Source organism: Chlamydotis macqueenii, chromosome 12, assembly GCF_036417535.1.
Source record: "Chlamydotis macqueenii isolate bChlMac1 chromosome 12, bChlMac1.mat, whole genome shotgun sequence".
NCBI lineage: Eukaryota > Metazoa > Chordata > Aves > Otidiformes > Otididae > Chlamydotis > Chlamydotis macqueenii.
Window position 1 is genome coordinate 1,633,307 of NC_141567.1, and position 22,623 is coordinate 1,655,929.

Here is a 22,623-nt window from a genome sequence, read left to right on the forward strand (position 1 = left end):
GCAATCGTCGGTACACCAGCCACGAGCTCTCCCAAATTTCTCCGAGGTGTTTCAGAAGGCGGGGACACGCACGCTCCCAGTTACACCGACGGCAGTCGCACTCCAGATTTACAAATGGTATTACAGCAAAGGATATGCTCTGAAGTTACCAGGTTAGTATTCATGACTAAAATGTATGAGATATATTCCTAATGTAGGTTTAATCACTTCAGAATCAGACTGAGCTTAAAAAATAAGTATTTCCCATTTTCTATCCTTTTATTTATTTTTTAACTGACATTTAATAAATTATAAAATTGGTGTATGGTGAAATATATATATCAGCCAGATATGTATGAAATACACATGCATGGGAAAAACTATTTAACTCACTTTTAACTCACACACACAGATCTATAAATACATATATACACACACATATACATATAAACACAAACTTTTTTTTTTTTTCCAAAATTCAAGTCAACTATTTAGTGGCAGAGGGATGCTGTAAAAACACTAAAAACGATTTTGATGCCACATAATGTGAACCTTTCAAATAACCATACAACTGATCATACAGCAATACCTAATGCTACTTGGATTAAAGATTTTTCTTTTTTTTTTTTTTTTTTCCTTTTTTTTTTCTTTTTTAATCAATGCAAGATTTTGAGACAACTTCATAGGCAAAAGGTGGCCCTTGTCAATGCTCAAAGCAACTAGCTGCAATCAACAGTTTTGGACATTAAAAATTCAGACAAGAATCTGCTAATTTTAGTATTCCTTAACTCTCTTTCCTGATAAACTTGTTACCTGTACTTTCAACCAGTTATAAAAATATTTTTCACACCAGAGGAAATACTTACTCTCTCTGACATGGACTTTGGGACACAAGAGAATCACTTCCTTCCCTCCCCCTTCTCTTAAAGAATCTTCTGAAAAACTGCATTCCAGCTATTTACACATTTCACTCTTTAATTAGAATGGATCAGCCCAAATGACTCATCCATTCTAAAAAAAAAAAATAAAATTAAAATTTTCCTATGTCATGCACAACTTCAAAAAAAAAAAAAAAAAAAAGAAACCAGGAAGTAAGTATGGCTCAAAGTTCAACGTAAGTATACTGAAAATCAGGAAAATAAAAATAATTACAAGGCCAAAAAGGGAAAACTGGATTTTGAAACCCACTACCCTAAGAGACTTCAATAGGTAGCAACACATTTGAGTGCACGGGCTACAGGGTGGGGCTTTTTTACTGGGTTTGGGTTTGGTCTGAGAGACTCACACTGAACACTTAATAGTAATTTTGATGATGTGAACTCAGAAGACAGTGTACCATTATCAGCTGCACAAACCATGCAATAGTGTGTTGGTATTTGTATTTTCTTCTTTTTGTTGACAAGTTCACTTTTAAGCAGAAATTTGATCTACTGTAGCTAAAAGGAGGTTTCTCCAGCCAGAATAAGACAGGCCTCAGTTCAACAGGCCGTTTACACACGCATGGCTAACTTGAAAGCACAAGCAGTTCCACAAATTTAAAACTGACACATGCTTAATATTTTGCTGATTAGGATCTTACATTATTTTAAAAAGGATTTCATAGTAAGTTCTTCGAAACAAAACCCTACAAGTCCAACGTGTCAATGCTTTTATTTGGGGCTAGATTCTATAAAAATGCCCTGTCTTGTCCCACATAAGCACAGCCAAGTAAATCCTCAGCCTGAGATTTTATTGAGTCTGGCCCTCAAGAACAATTGGTGCACTAATGAGCTTGCGATATGCTTGATTAAAGCATGGAATTAAAAAAAAAAAATTGTCTGAATAGAATGTCAGTAGAACCAGAAATGACAAAAAAACAGCCAACCCTAGAAAACAAACCCACTCCTGAAAGGCTATGTCCTGCAAAGAGAGGGATGCTGTGGAAGAGTTTGGGTAGGGTTCATTTCGCTTTAAGCATAATAAAATCTGCACTAAACATGGGATGGGGGAATTAGATTCCACCAAAGGTAAATGTCTCCAAGAGGAGAAAAAAAACCCTCTTCACAAGTTCGAGCTTTAAAAGTTCAGCTCCTTTCCTGTTCATGTTACGGTGAAGAAAATAATGCCATTTGTGTCCAAACTATGGGGAGAAAAAGTAACTCACATGACAAATGCACGGGTGTAAAATCTTCAGCATCCATAAAAATGAACTGAAGCTCCTTGTTTTTGTTAATTTTTTTTTTGTTTTGTGGTTTTTTTTTTCCTTATTTTTACCAGTGAGGCCATCTTAGGTTTATATACAAAAGTAAAACTGAAAATATACTTTTGTTCTCTGTACACATAAATTTTTTTCCCTGAAAAAGGAAAAAAAACTTGTCTATGTTTCTAACATAAAGTAAAACCAAGCACAAATATTTCCTCTGACGAGTTCGTTAACTTCAAAAATCAGTCCAATGAAATAATGTCTGGTATGATACCAAAGATAGACGCCGTGTCCGTGCTGCTCCTACTTGCAACTGGATGACCATGATTCTCTCGCAGGCTGTTGGAGGAAACAAGACTGCTGTTACTGCCACTATTGCTACCATTTGTGGCTGGCAGAGAACCGCTTCCTCCCGCATTTAGCTGATCGAGAAACATCTGAGATGAAGTGTATGGGAAAAAACGAGAGTGTAAGAGTTCTTGATCATCTGATGCGGAAACTGCCGCAGCTGCCGCGGCAAGAAGGGATGTGTTGTAATGCTGGGGGGAAAAACAACATTTTAAAGTTACATTTCAGACACCATAGTTTTCATTCAGACCAGCACAAAAGAAGGTATTTGTAAGCTAAAGCCCTGACAGCTTCTGAATTTCACACCAGCTCGTCTACTCAGCCCTTCTGTAAGGTAGGTAGACCAAAGCAGTGAACTTTTACCTCTGCAGCCCCTGATTTCTGAAGCCAAAAGAAATTGGAAATACTAGCATTAGTAAGAGCAAACACTAGAAAGGTAACAGTGTCACAAGACACCCAGAACAGCAAGAAATGGTAAGCAGCAGCAGCACTCTTTTACCTCTCCAAAAAATTCCTTGGTGGAAAAATTCCCCAGAATTCAAAGAAACATTTTGCCATCCCTCTCCTCCGCTCAAAAGTCACAGACCAAGCACAGCTGGTGAAACTATGTGCTAATGACTGTTGGTGGAGGAAAGCATACTTTTGTGAAAAATGCATTTAAAACCAGCACGCTTGGTGCCATCAGATGGCGCAAGGGCTGTCCCAAGTTACACTCTCTGCCGGGCAGCCCCTGAAAGGCAAGAACTTCAGCTATCAAGAACCAGATTTTAAACAAAGTCTCTCTGTAGGGTGATTTAGCTCTCAACGCTACTTTCAATATTATGAAAAACATCCGTGCAGGCTATTCAGCCTTGTTCCTCAACACTTATGCACTGCCACATCAGTGCAGCATCAGACTTCCGTACTACTTGTTTCATAATAATCATCATATCAATGTTTTACTGAATATCAAGATAGCTTTTCTGAATCCAAATTCTACAGTGCAGGCTCTGGTCTTAACTATGCTATGAAAGCACCCCTCTGCATTTAGTGCAATTCTCCTACTTGAGACTGCAGAACAGACACAAAGGGACAAAGGGCAGGTGAGCCACCCCAGCCCTCTTCTTTTCTTGGAGGCACAAGAAGAAAAGTGACCAAGTGGGAGGACTTGCCAATCCAGACTCCTTTTGAGAATGACCTTAGTTCCCAAAACTGGAGGAGCCAGCACCAACCTACCGCATTTCGGTAGGCACTTACAGAAAGGTGGCAAACATGGTATGAACAGACACACAGCCTCAGGGAAACAAAAAAAAAAAAAATCCAAACAAACAAACAAAAAAAAACCACAAAAAAAAAAAAATTAAAAAAAAAAGGCACCACCAGAGAGCTGTCCCCAACTCTCCAAATTGTGTAAAGGACTGTCAAGAGTCTCAGTGGTGGTGCCCAGCACTGTCAGACGGCCAAAGTCAGATCTCAGGTTTGAAAAACGAAGGAGGTGGCTGGCAGACCTTCTGCCACGGCCAAGGGTCACTCCACAATACAGCAGTGGCCGACTGAGCTTAACCCTTGGGAACTGAAATGTTCATCTTTTGTTATGCCTTATCCTGCGCCGGTATTTAGACACTGCTTATGTTTGGTCACAGTTTCTATGTGTATAAAATAAAGCTGCAGCCTGCCTGCATTTACACCTACATCATACATCTGCTCCTTCCTCGTCTATACATGCATGCCAGCAAGTCCTTCACTGTAAAGAATATCTGACACACGACTTGATTTTCCTTTACTTACCTGATTGTCTCCTGACAGGAAAGGGAAGAAATCTAAACCTGTAAAGAGCCAAAGAAAAAAAATTAAACTTCTCAAAACTGAAAAAAAAACCCCAACCAAACAAAAAAAACCCACCTCCCCATTATTCTACCATTTATTTTGAAATAAAACTAGCATAATACTGATGACACTTCATATTCTCTTCACCACCAGAGCTTGCAAAACAACCACCTTTTAAAACCTTAAAATACTAACCTAAGTTTCCTAGTTGGTTTTTTTTTTTCCCCCAAATATAATCTGATCCTCTGTGGATGCACTACTGGACTGTCGAACAACTGCATATGTGAATCCTTTTACAGCAGTTACTGCTTGGAGAGCTGTACTTACACCTGCGAACAGTCAGAAGCTCACCTTGCAAGTCGTAAGGCATAGGTGTCATATGGAATGGATGCCTGTAGTCTTGGATAAGCGATGTATTGATGTAGCTGGTGTCAACAGCAGGAAGGCTTGGTGTTCTTGACACAGGAGATGCTTGATGCGGTAAACTTAAAATGCTGGGAAAAACAAAGGCTTGTTACAAGCGTAGAATACAGTCTTGGCTTTAATGCTACGAGAACAGCATTTGAAGATCTCTTTTGCCATCCCACGCAGGGTACGCCTATTTTCAAATTTAACACAAAGCCAACCTCTCCATACGCATTATGAACTTTGTGACAGGTGCACAACTCCCCTGTCAAATTTCAAAGCTTCACTAGAAAGCATCAAGATGCTACAGCACCTCAATGACTCTTGTAGGAACTGGAAAGAACGACTGGAAGAGACACGAGCATCACGTGTTCCCCAAGCTTTCTTCTCACAGTGACATTTTATCAGAAAAGGTAATTCAGTCCAAGCCAGACTGCAGCCCAAACAGCTGAAATCTAGCAAAATTAAAAGCAAAGGAAAGCTCAGTCTCAAACGGCAGAAACTGACGACTCCTACTATAAATGGTATTGGGATCTCTGCTATAAATACATGAGAAATACTCCTAAGCCAGGACAAGACAATTCTAAAGGTATATTGAAAAAGGTACAAATCTGCATAACAGCAAAACAGATATGCTCTACAAGCTAATTAGCAATGGAAGACAGCCAAAAAGGTTTTGAAGAGTTTTAAGTGACCACCGAGTCATTTACACTACAGGAGTAGCAATCAGTTCAACACCAGGATCCCTTTGCTTTAGCCTCAGATTTCATCCCTCGCTGTTCATGTAAACAGGGTGCTATGAACAGCCTGGCGACTCAGGTGTAACAAAGAATGCCAGAATAACCTGATTCCTATGCTGCTGGCGTGATCACCAGCAAAGCCCACACGCTCCCATACCACACCCATCTTTCCCATTGCTATGTTGCTGCTTTCGTGTTTCCCCACGGGCAAAAAATATTTACAAATCTGCAAAAAACATACTTCTAAGCCACAACCTTTTGCACCATTTTCTACACATTTTCACAAACAGGAGTATAAATCCAATTTTAAAATTGTATTGTGTTACACACTTAACTCAAAGTTGTTTTTCCATCTTTTCACGCCTTGGGACATGAGACCAAATCCACCTCCTATAAGCTACTAAATCTGGATATAATCCAAATACAGGACTTTCTAGATACAATTTCTTCTGAGATTTGTTACTGCTCTCCACCATGAGTATATTCTCCCTTCATTACCCTGCATGTGTTATTCTCACCCCTTATTATTTAACGGTGATGCTGGAGATATGGAAGGACAGCTTCTCTTTGCAGATGGTTCTTCCTCCTCTTCATCTGATGAGCTATCAATGGTCAAATCAATCACTTCTACTTTCTTATTTTTATTTGACTGTTGGTGAGAAGACACCTGATGTTCCAAGGAAGAGCTTATGCATCCTATACAAAGTAAGTTAACATTGTAAGCTACAGCTTACAACAACACTACAATCATAACAACATCACAGCTTATTAAAAGCCTTCATAAATAAAGCTTTTAACATAGAATAAAAGACAACAAAATTACATAACATTGATATTAAAAGTACCATCAGCCCCAAATAGGTAATACTTGAGTAATCTTTCTCACAAAAGGTCATTACAAGATACAAACATACATGCAAAAATGAGCATCTTGAAAAACTAAAGGAACACCACTACTTAGCACTTCTACAGTACGACATTCAGTCCATGCATCCCAAAACACAACTTACCATCAACTCCGTTGTAGGATGCAGTTACTTCCTGCACTTCCTTCTTTGATCTCATAGGAGCCCATGATCCATCCTCCTTAAACTGAATTTCATCACAATCTGTACAATACTTCAGAATTTCCATGAACAATCTGCCAAAAACATGTAATACCAGTTCTCAAAGAGATGTTAACTCATTTTTTTCTAAAATATTTTCATTAGTCAGTGCAACTTTGAAGTAGTGTTTAAAAAGTCAAAAGCTTTCACTGTTCTACTCTCCTCTCACCTGCTTCCTTGATAAAAAAAAAAAAGAGTAATTGAAAGAATTAAAATATTATCTAAAATAAAAACCTGCACATTCACTTAAAAGGACTACAAGAGCGAAATCCTGCAGAGCTCATGACACAGAACTCAACACTTCCTAAAATGAAGGAAGAATGTGAACTAAGCTTAAGAAAGATTTAAAAAACATCTTTCTTACCCATACTTATCTTTGACAGTATTTAACTGAGGAAGCTCGTACCTTAAAGGAGGCCACACAGCTGAGTGTTTAACAACTAGCATTTCTGAAACTCTTTTTTTCTTCTTCAGTTAAAACTTACTAACAAAAGCTAAGCATGGGAATCTTCTCCTAGCTGCGTCTCCTAAACTTTTTAGGATCCTGGCACCACATCACTCCCAGTGGTAATTCCAGCTCTTGACCAAGACTATTCATGTGGTTCTGCGTAGAAAAGAGCTTTGCTTTAATTAGTGAGAAAGCTCACTCTTTCCCGGATCAAAACATCTTCCAGAAATAACCTTCTCCCTGGGATGCTATAATTATATCACCTACTCTCCAACATCCCCACCTGGCAACAGAAGAAGAAATAAGGAAAATGCATTGTTTTAATTATTACTATTCTTAGTCTTTACTATCCTAGGCTGAAACCTAGAACAAGGAACCCCACTGTTCTTTGGTCCAAAGCAGAGGTCCTGTAAATCTCGGGGTCCATGAATCCAAAGCCTGTGTGAGCCCCGAGTGTCCCTTCACAAGGTTTTTGCAGGGCCTTAAAGGGGATCTCGAGTAATCCTGTGCTTCACTGGCAGGTCACCAAAACAAAGCATGTACTCACTACAAAAGACCCAATCATTTGTGAGGTGGTTTTCTGCGGTTCTGTTTGTTTCAGGGTTTTTTGTTTTGCTTTTTGGGGTTTTGTTTGGTTGGTTGGGTTTTGAGTAAGATGTTCTGAGAATATTAGCAGAAGACTCTACTTGTTCTCTTCCTTTATCACACTTAGACAGGAGCCTGCTTTCCAAATGAATTAAAATGCAAACCCAGGAATACATACCTGACATTTCTTCACGGAGACCAATACTAGATTTTTTAAAATTTTTTTTCAAATGCTCTGCAGGTAGGCAGTATCAGGCAATCAATCTCTATCTACATATAGCAACTCCCCAAGTGTGAAATTGTACATGCAATTGTATATGCATTTGAGGGGGTGTCAGTATTTATTTGGTCTAACATGAATGTCTGCTATCAACGATGCCAGATTTGTACATTTGCTCCGTTAAAAGACAAGACAACATGTGCTGTTTTCACCTACGGATTCAGCACCATGGAATATTAAAAAAAAAAAAAAACAAACCTACTGGTTTTGGCAGGATAGCTCAAAAACCTACCTAGGACTGGAAGCAATACCTTTCGTTATGATTAACTTTAGTTTGATGACCACAATTATTCCAGAACACTGAATGAAAAGGGACCAGGTCAGTAGTTCTCCACCAACAGCAAGGCAATTAAAGCACATGGTAACTTAAACCAAGTCACAGCCAGACAACCAAGATTTCAGAGCACTGTATTCCGTGCAGCACAAGAACAGTTAAGCACAAAGTGCACCATGCACTCCTCATTTTGATTCAAGTTTTACTTACCCATCAATAATGAGATGTTCATAGGGAGCCTTCTTGTCACAGACAGGGCAAACCCAAGTTGGTTTCTTCTCATTCATTTGAATATACAGAGTGGCATCAAAACACTGCAGGTGTGAACAAGTCAGGGCCCTACATGGTATAGTTAGCCGCATTTTACCGAGCTTTAAAGAGAAAAAAAAAAACAAGATTACATCATCTTGGTGTTCTACTAACAAACAGGGCTTTTCTGTCTGAAAAGAGACAGAGACAGGTTGAGCTTTACTCCAGAAAACACTCACAAATCCAAGTTTGGATTAAAGTATATGCCACATACATTGTTCCCTCCTTCATCATGTGCAAGTTTGATTATCACATAAAAGAAAGTTACTTAAAAAAAAATCACAATTTTAACTACATTTGATCAAGGAAACTGAAGTCTACACCCTTCCATATTCCAGTAACAAAATACTGAGTCCACCAACCACCTGTAACAGACCAGCGTCCTGGACAAACCATGAAAAATAATTCTCTCCTTCATTAGTACTTTACAAGCTGAGGGACACAGGTCAGTCCTCTCCTATTCACTCACAGCTGAAGCATGTATTCAAGCTGCTGTCTGCATTTCAGTCATGAGGGCACTGCTAGAACTACTTGTTTAACTTCACTCACAGAAGCAAGTATAGAAATGCATTTCCAGGATTGGGGCTCATTTTCTGACGTGTTTGTCTAACTCCATTTTCACTCCCTTCTCCAAAGAGCTGTCAGAAAGTGACTACTCACAAATTAAATGTGAACTATTAAGAAACTATTTTATATTCCTCCTGCTGTGGCAAACACCACTACTAGGCACAGAGTTGTGAGCTAACCTGAAACATCACCACCTTTTCCTCTTGTAAAACACAAATAGCTGACTATCCCTATAACACCATCACATCTTTTCAACACTACAAAGGGCCCACAAATGTGAACAGATGATGAGAAAGCAGAAAAGGAGTTCTAAAGGGGTTCGTCCATCCTTTCCTTCATGTTCACAGAAAGGCTAGGATAGCGAGGTTTTGCAAGCCAGCACAAAGCTTCCACAAGTTTAACGCAAAAAGCACAGCTGAGTGCTTAAGCTGAGCAGGTAACAGAGGAGTGCTGTGCTCAGAGTGTTTAGGCTGAACGGTGGAACAGGAGTATCTCAGTTTGCATTAAATCAACGCTAACCCAGACCATAAAACACTAACACAGGATTGCACCGAATGCGAAATTGATTAGCCCGTGAAAGGCATTCCATATTAATCCAAAATGAAAATGTCTCCTCTCCTTAAAAAATACCAAGCAGCTGTTTCCTGGCAAAGCACTTATGCTGTAGTTTAGGAGGGGCTTTCACTGACCACACTAAAGGTAAAACCAGGAATGTCTAAACAAGACTTTTACTGCATTAAAAAAAAAAAAAAAAGACAAAACAATGATTTATTAGGAACTATTTACACTGAGTATTTTGAAGTTATATATATTTGACTAAAATATACAGGATTACTTCATTCGAAAACCTTCAGCCAATTCCAGCAGCGGACAGGACGAAGAACTGGTTTTAGTGCGGCTTAACAAGCACTGTGGTCATGCATACCGATTCTGAGCAATACAAGACGGGTGCCACAGGATGGCACTCAATCTCAGAATATCAGAAAACTAAAAATAATATCAAGAACAAAGGCTGTACTCATAGTCCCCTACTTCCTCCATGATGGGTTTGTTGTTTTTTTTCATCCCCTGTAAGCAGAAATCCCTCCACCCTATTCCCAGCAAATTCAGCCTAGGCTGCAGGATCTTGCTTATTTTTCTTCCCTCTGGCTCTCAGTCACTGTCACAGAACTCCCCAGCAGATGGGAGGGGAGCGGAGAACTCCCTGGGGGGCCGGCAGTAATGGTGATGGAGAGCTCAGACAGCAGGAGGTGCTGTATGTGCCATGTGTTTGGCACCCCCTCCCCCAAAATCCATGACCAAGCACATTATTTCTATCCCATAATCAACCCCCAACAAAGCAAGGCCCCCTGATCCATGTCTGTTATGAATTCTTATCTCCCAGATGGCAGGTCAATGGCTCATTTGTCTTTTGGGCACAGTAAGAGGCTCCTAGCTCAGCAAGGATCAAGAGTGAGGGTACTGGAGACAAAACCTGCATGCTTCTACGTGATGCAAAATAAAAACAAGGAAGGCTGAACACAGACGCTACAGGAAGAACATAAATACTCATCTCCTGAGTTTAAAAAAAAATAAATAAATAAAAAAAAAAAGCAGATTTAAACCAGAAACATTTTCACAAGCTTTTGGTATAAAAACTGCGCCTCTGATTTCTAAGCAGCGGTCAGATTTAACCGAAGCCATACGCACGCAGATACAATCAGCATACTCAGCGTTAACAACTTGATGTCTCCTTTCCCATTTTTGGCATTGAACCTCCTGGATCAGCTCTGCCATACTGGCCAAGCTGTGTCAGAACTGACAAAAGAAAAGGTCATAAGAGAAGGGATGCATCCCAACTTTTGAAAAACTGTTTCCCAGCACCGTTACTGGTTTGATTCCTGCCTGTTGGCAGCCAAAGAAACACTACATTAATTTCTTTTACAAGCGTACAAAACATTGCTATCTTTTCCTGCTAAAAAATGCACCCAGAGCAGGAGTTAAGCATTTGTAAACAAAGCTGCAAAACCTACAGTAAAATGCTAGATTTGGAATTTTTGTTCAGTTAAATATTTGGTCCAGCTGCAGAGCCTGTGGATTTATTTATTTTTTTTTATTTCAAGTGAAAAAAAAAAAAAAGAACACAAATTCCAGTGTTTTCCTGAAAATACAGACCCAGTCTAGCCCATACGCCTGCTGTATCTTAGACAGGTCCAGCCAATAGTTACGGACAGCTTTTTCTTCATACTCCATGGTCTCAGAGGGAGAGCAGGCCTCTGTGCTAAAAAAAAGCTTAGCAGCAATCCAAAACAAACTCAGAGGAAGCTGCCTCGCTCTGCACTTTTTTGAGGGCAAAATAAAGGTTATAAAGTCTAACCCTGCCACCCCCATCCAGATATGCAATTCCATTTATTTTACTGAAGTATACACACAAGAGAGTCACTCCTCTAACAAATGAGATGAGGAACAGCGGCCTCACATCAGCAGAGCTGAAGATGTATTACTCTTTCATTTTTGGTTCTGCTGCTGGAGACCAAATCAGCATTTTCCACGTATGCCTTCAAAGCGTACGCTTCCCATTCAAGCATTAGAAAGTAAGCACAAAATATTTACAAAGTTATTCTCCTTGAGCAAGCAATTTGTAAGCATTTTGCTTACAAATTAGGAAGTAAAAATATGGAAGCTGTAACAAAATCACCTGAGGACAGTCTGAATCATGCCAGTAACCCTCCTATTCATAGGACAGATTGAAAGGTGCAGTCTCTGCCCCAACGAGCCTTTGCAACGATGGGCCATTTCAAGAGCTACACTGAAATTGGACAGCACTGACCGAGGAACATACTACAAAAAAAAGTCAAGTGTGGATGCTTTGTAGACATTAAAATGACACAAATATGCTCAAAATAATCTCTTACAGACTTTGTTTTGTATGTCCATCAGAAAAGTAGTCAGCTTTAAAGAGGAAATACTGACAAAGGTAGGACTTCTGAAGAGCTACACTGTAATGTCCAATTGCTATTTTTAACCTTTGCAGAACTCCAAATTAGACATCTGTAGGTATTAACAAACTTGCAGTCCTAAAAGCAATACTGTAGAGGATATGCCTGCTCTAAAACTAATCTGAATCACAGTAATCAAAAAAACCCCACATCTAAAAGCGCTGCAGAAGAACTTTGATCAGTAATGGAGACAATCAGGATAAGAGAAGTGTCAAAAAACTCCCATGGAACAATCTATAAAGCAACAAAACTGCCTGAAGTGGCAATTTTGACAAATCAAGTAGGACTGAATTACAAACGTGTAATTCCAAAAGACGCATGAAGATTAATTTTAAATAATGACAGTAAAAGGTGCGTAGGTGTTAATTCATTTAATTCTTCCTAACAAATTACTATTTTTTGTCTGTATTGGGAATTAATTTTAAGAATATTGTCCCTAAAGAATGACCAAAAAACCCAACAGGACTATCGTTGTGCTTTCTAAAATAATGAAGTGCTAACAGCACAAAAACATTCCACTATAACAACTCAGCAAAATAAGCTGCCAGGTGCGGACCTGAAATACTTCAGTGCTCCAAAGCCGCAGCAGTTTCGATGTGACACGTAAGGTCATAGATTCATAAGATTCTAGGTTACGAGGTTCTATGTTTACAGATCAGGATTTTATTTTGTACATGCAATCCCTATATTTTTCTTACAGATGAGTTTTATCTTCCTTACGTGTTATTTAGCTAGCATCGGTGTTGATATGGCGAAAGTCTTAAGACTGAGGACGATGAAAATAATGTGTTTAAAAGATTTACAACAATCTAATACATATATAAAAAGTAACAAAGTCAACTCTGCTTTTTATGAAGCAAGGCGTATATATCTAAAAATTTATCTTTACATTGGTAGAATTTAAGAAGATATTTAATAACTTGAGAAATAAGCTTCAATTTTGCAAGTATCAGGTAAGTCAGTTTTCTTCTTTAGATCTCAAATCGGAAAACTGTGTCATGCTTGAGCAGATTGAGCGAAACCAGGAAACAGACGTATCCTTAATCTTGAAAAGAGGTTAAAAAGTTATACTGCAATACAGATCTCTGTCAATCAATACAGACAACAAGTATTCTGAAGGTGCACAGTACTTGAGACAAGAGCAGCGAGTCCCAAAGATAAAAAAGTGCACACAATATTAATATTGTGAGGTTCAGCCAATGGTAACAGAAACCCAAGTATAAAGCACTGCTTATCCCTGCAACTAATTGGTTAAAAAACCAACAGGTCAAGATACAGCATGTATCTGCCACTTTCACAGTCACTGGAACTGTGTTCTCCCACTTCAAATTTGGAACAAGTTTTGTTTGAACAACCTCTAGAATACTGCTTCATTTTTAATCTAAGATTATTAAGTACTCAAAGGGCACACATGCGTATAATCAATTTCAGTTAAAAGATGCTCAATTCTTTGGCCACAGAGCTATTTTTAACAGTCACATTCACCTACCTTACCACTGAGAGTGGCTGTATCACAATTAAGGACCCAAACCGCACACTCAGAAGATCCTGTGACAGATTTAAATATATGCTTACATATAGTTTTGAATAGTGTTCTCAAGTTAATGGAACACTCATTTTTTTCCTCAGCAGTGTATCACATGCTTAGCACAGTGACACCTAACTTAAGCACTGGATCCTGTCCCTACAAAGCTAACACACACAAACACAAGCTAACCCTTACCAAATATATGTCCCACAAGTTACATTTTGATCAGAATCAGTTTTGAAGGAATTAAAAAAAAACCAAAAACTTACTGGACAAAGAAGAGAAACTCTTAAGCTTGTTGTTGCTATTTCACTGTCTGGATCGGCAGTCAGCTTCTCTTTAACTGTTGTTTGAAAGAAGAAAAGGTTTATTTTACAGGTGATTTAAAGCACAAATAGGATGATAAAGAAATAAAACAAGTCTGAAACCCTGTGCTAAACTTATTTACTGGAAGCAAGCAGCAGTGACTATTGTTCCAGGCTCACACAATAAACGTGTAGCGTAAGCAGTCTTTACTCTCTAGAAAGATCATAAACAACAAGATTTAAAAAGTGAAAAGCAGGAAAAGCTCATCTTAAACCAAGATCCCTAGAAAATGTATTTATATAGAGATGTCTCTTTTCATATATGTGCAAGTTCAAACTTGACAGTTATTTAAAATCTACCGACAAGATGAGCCACATTGACTTGACTGGTAACTTTAAGCACATTAAAAACGTGTTAGTAACTCTCAGGTGGACAAGCACCACTGTAAACCTCCGAAATACTCCTCAAGCAATCCTGCTATTTAAAATTGAAAAGCAATTTGAGAGACAGGAAATCAGAAGTACCCTGACAACATTTGAGTTTTAAGTAACTGCAGGGAAATATTAGCACTACAGAAGCCTCATCTCTACTTATCTTCTACTTGTAAGGACTGTATAAATGGTCACTGGTTAAATTAACAATTCTGGTCCACATTATGCCTGCTCTATGAACCAGACCTACACCCTCATTCCCACCTTGCATACAGAGAGCAGAAGCCACCTGGAAACTCTAGATTTTTGTGCATTTAAATCACCATACTGCATTAGCACAAGCTAATGTCCAGCACTATATTTACTGGATTTACTGGTGGACTAACTTCTTCCCTTTTGGAGAAGGTCCTGCGCTGTGTACAACCCACACTACTGAGCATTAAAGAGTATGACCAACAACCATCAGGTGTCAGCGGTATTTTCAACCTCTCCTTGAAAAAGAAACATGCAGCAGCTTTTGCTTGCATTTTTATGATACAAACTTATACCAACATGTACTTGTCAGAGAAAACAATAAAGCAGCGGATCTCACACAAATTTGGAAGGGGGTTGGGAGGAGTATTGTGCTAGACATTCTCTCTCCAGGAGCTCACTCCACAATACCGTGCCAAATGAATAAAAACTGTGTTCACAGACTCTCCTCCAGCATGTCAGCATCAAGGTTCAGTACGAGGCAGTTAGTTCAGCTTGCTTGAGGTACTGAATTACCAGTTAACTATATAAATACAGTTGTTCAGTTGTGAAGAAACAAAGCCAGTATGGCTGAACTGAAAGAGATTCTCTTGCATTTTTCCCTTCACAGTGTCAACAGGGTTCCTGGACCGGCTCCTAGTACAAACAAAGGCCTCTGAGCCTTTGAATTGGAACCGAATACAAAGAACACCACTATCAGATTCTCAAAACCCAGAGAATTGTAGGAAGTCCAAACCTCAGTTAGTACAGTCCTATTTCAAATCTCCTTTTACAAAAGCCGTTTTGCCTTTTTAAACAAGCAGTACATCAGACATACTTAGCGCTCTAGAATGATCAGGGTTCCGTATGCCTTTTGCTCGTAACCTCTGCAGTAACACCGTAGAGGACAGCTGCTTTACAAGATAGACTGCCATGGAATAGTTCTAGAAAACAGAACAAAAGATCAAAGTAAAAACTGTTTTAATCAAAAGACAGCTTGTATTTTAGACAATGCTTATGCAATTTGTTCTGTGATTACAGGGCACTGTGTTTCTAAAGCAGTTACAAGACTTTAGATGGCAATGTTTTCAGACTAGAGAAAATCCATCATGCTTCAGAAATTTCACAAGACTGGAGTTTTAAAGATGCAACAAAAGTGACTTCATGCTTCACTGAGATTAGATTTAGCTGCAAACCAAGCTATTGACACAGCACATAGGACACTTCTGGAAGTTTTGCATCTGACTCAGGACACACAGTCTGCAGCCCATATAAGAAGGGTAACTTTACATCAGTAATGTTAGCTGCTGCAATTGTGTCAATACATTTAAGAGAAGCTGTCAGGTTGAATATGATCAAAATTTATTATTTATTTTTAATAAAAGCTTACTTTGTTTTCAAAACAGGAAAATCAGCAGTGATGCCTCTTCAAAAGCAATACATAAAAAGATGCACCATCTGCAGTATTTCCTACTCAGTCTGGAAGCGCTGTTCAACATTCTTTTTCTTATGTTCCTGCCCTTACGGTCTATGAAATGCTAACTTCACTGCTGAATCTTAATAGGAGTAAGGCAGTTAAAGTGTTCAAGTGTTCAGCGGGGCCAAGATGCGCTCTAGTGAATCTAAACGGAGCAGGCAAGAAGTCACCACTCCCAATTGCCTGTCCTTCCCCTCAGGAAGAGGTTAAGTCACTTCCCCCATCAGTCTCAACAGAACAGCCCATGCAAACGCTCCTTCATCAGTGTCAGCAAAAAGCCATGGACGCTCACTTCTGCCACCAGAAAATAATTTGGCATGCAAGCAGGTGAGATGCAGATCGAACATCAGCTCTGCCAGCCCCCCTGGAAGCAGGGTAAGCCTCCCCTCAAGGGACGAGCAGGAGTGGCAGTGCCCTTCCCTGCATCGCTAACTGATGTCAAACCACACTCAGATTTCTGAAGCTCTCATTTTTCTTGCAAGGTAATAACAACAGCAGGCAATAACTGTCTTCCTAATAATGGGATATTGTACTATGCATTCTCCAGCAACATCCCTCTCTTCCCTCCACTCCCAAAACAGAAAGGATAGAATTTGTGTTCTCACATTAGGGTACATCAGTTACTTTTTGATAGAAATAATATTCACTAAACCTGCAGCCACACTCATACACTTTAAATTGAAAATGGAAGTCTTCTCCCAGCAACTGCCATGTATGTTTCCACTAACAAAACAAACAAAAAAATCCATTCAATTGTGACATCTACCGTTATTTAGGATGCCACCAGAATCTGAAGATGAGATTTCAGTAATAAATCTTACCACAAAATTGCACAAACTGAAATAGCATCAGAAACACCACATTTTAAATATTTTATTCTTACAATGAATGTTTCTCACATCATTAAAAACCACTACTCTTTTAGCTTGTTTGCTTAATGCCTCAATTAGTATAGAAGTTAGAAAAATGGTAATTAACATTGTGAAATTATTTACTGACAGCTTGAATCTACAAAGCTAGGAACTTGCCCAAGGCATCTTGTACAGAAGGCTCTTGAAATAGATTGTGTAAAAATCACAATTACGACTTCAGGAAAGGTAGAGTACACCAGCTGAGACATGCAACTGACTCTTGAGGGAAGGGGAAGAGGGGAATTCAAGTTTTGTACTATACAGGCACATTCAAATATAAAATAATTCCTTACATTTGACTGCCAAGGTCTCAAATAATCACACTAGGAAGCATTACATCTCATGAGTGGGGACGTTCTGACTGGCATGTAATTCTCATTAAATACACTAAGAATTTGTGACTCTCTCCAGTTTTCCAGTGTAAGCTACAAGTCAGCCGATAGGGTTTTTATAACCAAAATATCTGAGAAACTACCTAGTGCACAAGAGATTAGCTTAGAGTCCACACAGACTTGTGGCATTTCTTTTCCCTAAATCCTCACTGGCATTCCTAAGTAAAAGTGCAGCACTGTATTCGGAGAAATAACCGGGATTAATCAGCTCGCGTGGAGGCCCCTTCTGCAATGGAAACCAAAACAGGTTCATTTTCAGATGCTGACTTCTGACACCTGCAGTTCCCATTAGATAAAAGAAGGTTTTAAAAAAATAATTCCACCATCATTTATTTTATAATCTGAATGGAGACTGTTCTACACTCCACAAGAAATTCAGCATGAAATACTACCACAATGGTTTATAAGTGGCTACTGTGCATGACTGGGCTGTAAGGGTTTTTCCATGCTGGTTCAGGAATCCCAGGCTTTGCGCAATGATAAATTCTAAATTCTTGGACAAGGTTTCATCTCAGGACTTCTAAAATCAGGATGGTTGCAATGGCAAAGCCACTGGTTTTCAAGTACATGTTGACTCTGTAATGCATATCTAACAGGTTTTTGGCATCAGTGAAAGCAGTGCACTAACTCACAGACTGATTTATTGAAGTAACTTTTTGCAGCACATTCCAGATTTAATTAGTCCAGTGGAACGTCGGCAATTTTATAATACCAATTGTAACACTCTCCCCACAGACACAAAAAAGTCATAAAAACACGACTTCTTAAATATTAAGTATAAGGATAGCAGTTGTGAACAGAAATGTAAAAAAGGCAAATTAAATCTCCTGGGCCCTGCTGAGCTGCCACGCTTCGTGTCCACATCTACAGGGTTATAAAGACCACTCTGTACTCAACGTCACATGCTAGTTACGAGTTGAAGCCAAGATAAGGTTTGTCAAGTCTGCAAAAGCAGGAAGAGCTTGAAGTCTGAAGTTAAGACAAACAAACAAAAATTCGTTCCATAAGACGTCTTGATCTTATTATCTGGGCCCTCACTGAATTACAAAGATCGGTGGGTGGGGGGTGAAGAGAGAGAGATCACACTGGAAAATGTGAGTGCTTCTGATCTAAGGGAGCACATCATATCTGCCTAGCACAGAGCAATACAATCAAAAGAAGGAACAGTCCACTGCTAAACCACGAAGTATTTTCTGCACAATTAAACTTGCTTATCTTTCAAATCATTCAAACAGATGCCAAAGTAGAAATTAATAAGCTTTAGACAGCGTTATGCACCAAAGTTACTTACTCTTCCAATTTCTGCAGTCCATGAAACAACGATTGTGTTTGGTACCGTCGTAGATAATCTGACAAGTGAGGTAATGTTGATTGGTCGGCTAGGTCGCTTTGGTTCAACACCATTTTTGGTTGGTGGAAGATAGCCCTAGAAATCAAAGTATTTTTTCCCCTCAGCAAAATTAGAAAAAAAACCAAACAAACACCCCCCCCCCCCAAAAAAAAAACCCCTGCTTTCGCCTTCTTCCCCTTTCACCACAACCCTGCCCCAATAAAAGCTGTGTCTCACCTGAACCATGCTCCCTCTTTAATTTAAAGATCTCTATACACACATATATATCAGACAATAAAGTATGAGATGTTTCACAAGCCTTACACAGGGCCTCGCACTTTCTAAATCCTAACCCTGCCACCAGAATACTGAAGGCACGTTTGCCATCCCTCCTTTCTCAGCACTGCTGTTCAGCCTGCGCAGCTAGCATTGCCCCGTCTAGTCCTGTGTGCTGCCCCAGTACTGCATGTTGGCATTTTTCTCTTCAGCCTTCTTGGGCAGTTCTATTCCCTGCACAGATAACCTCCAAAACAGAGTCCAATCTTAGTCAGACTCACTGGATGTCTGTCAAACAAAGGTTTACTGCCACGTTTTTTGAAAATTAATCTTTCGGATCTACTGGCTGGTCTCTTGAGAAACAATTTATTTATCTTTTCCATTCATCTATCCATCTTCATTCAAATGCTCCAAAATGTGAAAACAAAGCTTAGTATAAAATTCTCAGGCTAATTTCTGACAGACAGTTCCCAATAATGCTATCAAATGATGTATATCAAAATAACATCTTACTTACTGGAAGGCTGCATGGTTTCCCATTTACTTTCACACACAGATTGGGTGGGAAGTGATCTTCTTGTGGACAACTGGTTTCTGATAAACAAAACCTAAAGGCAAAGAGCATCACCTTTCACTTCTACAGTGATTTAAAGATCACTTCTTCCTAGAAGAATTTTTTTTTCCACTGAGTTATGAAAGCATGACAAATCTTGCTTAACACAGTCCTCTAATTAGCTGTACAGGTCATTAAGCAAGAAAGCCCCCCAGAATTACAGGTTTGGATCAAGATGGCTGTAGGTTCCTCCTCAGATTTCTTGAATTCCTCAGGCTGACAGTCATTCAGACATGCAGGTTCCTGTTACAAAAGATCATCCAAATTTCTTTCCTACCAATTCTCCAGCCTGATCCCTCTTGATACAAAACTAGGGTTTCATAAAGGAAAAAAAATACAGTCTCTTCAACTGTCCCTCCTCCAACTTCAACACACCAGCCAGCTGCTTAGCAACAGCATCAAATACTATCCTCATGTCTATGTCAAGCCTCTTAAGTTCCGACAGTTTTATTTATTTACTTAAGTTCAGGTAGGCTTATTTGCTACTGGAACCAAAATAAGACACACCCCTCCTCGTCCTACAAAATGTGTGTAGGCCAAGATCGCAGACACTAGGCATTCAAAGGATCAAAAGAGCCTCTGAACTCCACTGAGCTTCTTCCAGAGGACCTGCCCCATCCACACAGATGTACCATCACACCAGGCTACAGCTGCTCAATGCAGCTGAGCTGAACAGGCAGCTGCTCTCAAAAAGGGGGAGCTGCCTTCTGTGCCCATTTTCCCTCACGCTCTCCTTGTCCCTTTGTCCTCTGTCCACCCAACACCAAGCCAGTGTGACTTGCTGGTTAGCAGAAGGCAATCTAATAGACAAGACCCAAAAGCAGTCGCTTTCATTCTGGCGAGTCAACAGCTCAACACGCAGACGTGACAAAGGGGATGAACGGCAAGACAGCTGTTCTTGATAGGTGCAAGCTCTGGAGGCAGCTCTGCTCACATCCCTCCGCAGAATTACAGGGATATATAGCATTTAATCACCTTACAATACATTTGTCAAAACCTCTAAAATAACCAACAGGGTAAGACCCCATCTGGTGATTCCCGAAGTCTCGCCTCCCATTGCCTAAAGAAAGTAGACCTTGGGGTGCCATGCCCAGCAAATACTGTGCTTGACATCTCTGCTAGGAAAAAACACCCCTCCTGCATGTAGATTTTGAAGGCCCAGACACCTGCAATCTGGGCAAGTTAAAGGAACACATGCACAATCCAAAACAACAAACTGACGAAAATCAGCTGGCTGTAGCTAAGTACACACAGTGTTCTGAACCATCAGACATCAGGCCACCAGCAACCTCAGGAAAGCTGCATGTAACAAGGACAAGTAGTTAAGTTTGCCCTTTTCAAAGCAGCCAACAGCAAGCTTTTCTCAAGAAAACAACAGAATGAGACTCTTCTGCATGAAGGAAAGCTTGACCTGCTGCAGAGTATATATCGGCTATATTTAAAAAAAAAAACAGCATCAAGAACAGGCGATAAAAAAGCATACCTTAACTGGACCTGTACTGTGAAGTCACATTTGGTCCCAGAAATATCCCTAGAAAAAACAGAACACAGGTTAAAACATTTGGTTTACAGAACAGGTTCATCAATATTTTCTCAGTTTGTTGCGAGTTCAATGTATGTAAACGACACTTCCCTTTCCTTCTTCTGGCCAAACCACCACTCTCAAGACACACGAAAAGGTACATATTTTTTTATTTTTCAAGGTAAATAAATCAATTACATTCTCATCTGACCTCTGCTATTTCCTTTTTTTTGTGTGTGTGTGTGTACTATAAAGGACATTCTGATAGGTCTCTATGAGGTACACCATCTTTACACAATGAATAAACATAGAACTCAAAAAAAGATCTGACTGACGGTGAGAAAGGGCTGCAGGAAGAAGAGTTATGTATTTCTACAGTGCTTAGGACAAGAGAAACCCTCCCAATATTCATTGGACAGTGGTGGTATTTAATTCTCTCTTCCTCACCTTTTTATTCTCCATCAGCTAACACAAAAAGTAGAAAAGAATTCTCCAGAAAAGTCTTCTCTGAGGCACTACACACGCATTTGTGCTCTTTTAAGAGCACATTTCAAAATGAAAGATATGGTAGCTAGCACTTCTAAAATTTTATATTAACACCGTATTACTGATCAAACTCACTCACATTGAACTGCTGATTTGCTGCACTTGTTGTGGCGTCAGTGCAAATGCAAAGCAGGTTTCTCGAAATCGCTGACTATTATCTGATGCTAGAAGAAAACAAGAGATCATCAGCAAATAGAGAATAATTAACAGAACAATCTCCTTTCATTGAAGTGTCTACATATACATACACACAGTTTTTATAGCAAGCCCAACAGTATGACACACATCTGTTTCTGTAAACAATTTTAGAGCCAACAAGACAGTTGCCATTTAAACCCTCTTGTAAATAAAAATACACCAAACAAACTTTACATGCATATAAAGTATACATTAAAAAAGTGACACAGATAACAGGAAAGCTGAGACAAATCAACTTAAGATTTTTATCAGTCATGGTAACTTAATGCTGAATATCCTTCGATACTAAATAAAACAAAATTCTTAGTAATCCTCATGTATCACTTTTAGATTTTCTTTAAGACATAAGATCATGGATTAGCCTGCAAAAGCATACGAGGTGACTGAGAAGTACAACACATGCAGCTTCTCACATTTCAATAAGATATTTTACAGAGTTAAGTGCACCAAATATATAACAAGCGAACAACTCACAAGACATTAAAGTATGAAATCCGGTTTTAAAGCCCTTCTACTCTGTACCATCGTGCTCCATAACAAAACAAACACTACTTCAGAATGAATGCATCTGCTGGAAAACCAAAGCAGTGTTAAACATCTCCAAAATAGCACTTATATTTAAACACATCCCTTCACCTCTGCTGCAGGCACCACTGTAGTACAGAACCACACACAATGGCTTTAAAAAAATTTAAAAAAAAAAAAAAAAAAAAGATAAGCATCTCCCCAGAGATCTGTTCAACATGGTCATCAACACACATACTGAAGTGAAAGCTGTAAGAATTTTGCCATTCAATTCCATTATTCTTAATAATTTTATAAGGTTATGAATAACTATTGTGTATTAAACACTCG

The 22,623-nt window shown here is 39.2% G+C and overlaps 1 protein-coding gene across 2 annotated transcripts in view; it reads right to left on the minus strand.

Annotated features, from left to right (window-relative positions):
- Positions 1 to 237: 237 nt before the first annotated feature.
- PIAS1 (protein inhibitor of activated STAT 1) overlaps positions 238 to 22,623 on the minus strand; it is a 60,210-nt gene continuing 37,824 nt past the window's right edge. Inside the window, exons 3-14 of one of the 2 annotated variants that reach the window (XM_086756967.1) lie at positions 21,650 to 21,734; positions 20,986 to 21,033; positions 19,407 to 19,497; positions 18,575 to 18,709; positions 15,342 to 15,447; positions 13,805 to 13,878; positions 8,364 to 8,524; positions 6,471 to 6,601; positions 5,979 to 6,156; positions 4,667 to 4,809; positions 4,277 to 4,314; positions 238 to 2,500 (exon numbers count right to left, since the gene is read on the minus strand). In XM_086756967.1, coding sequence (XP_086613093.1) covers positions 2,465 to 2,500; positions 4,277 to 4,314; positions 4,667 to 4,809; positions 5,979 to 6,156; positions 6,471 to 6,601; positions 8,364 to 8,524; positions 13,805 to 13,878; positions 15,342 to 15,447; positions 18,575 to 18,709; positions 19,407 to 19,497; positions 20,986 to 21,033; positions 21,650 to 21,734 — 1,226 coding nt within the window. In that variant the 3' untranslated portion in view covers positions 238 to 2,464. Of the gene's footprint in view, positions 2,701 to 4,276; positions 4,315 to 4,666; positions 4,810 to 5,978; positions 6,157 to 6,470; positions 6,602 to 8,363; positions 8,525 to 13,804; positions 13,879 to 15,341; positions 15,448 to 18,574; positions 18,710 to 19,406; positions 19,498 to 20,985; positions 21,034 to 21,649; positions 21,735 to 22,623 lie in introns of both variants that reach the window. The other variant, XM_086756966.1, reaches the window with a different exon arrangement.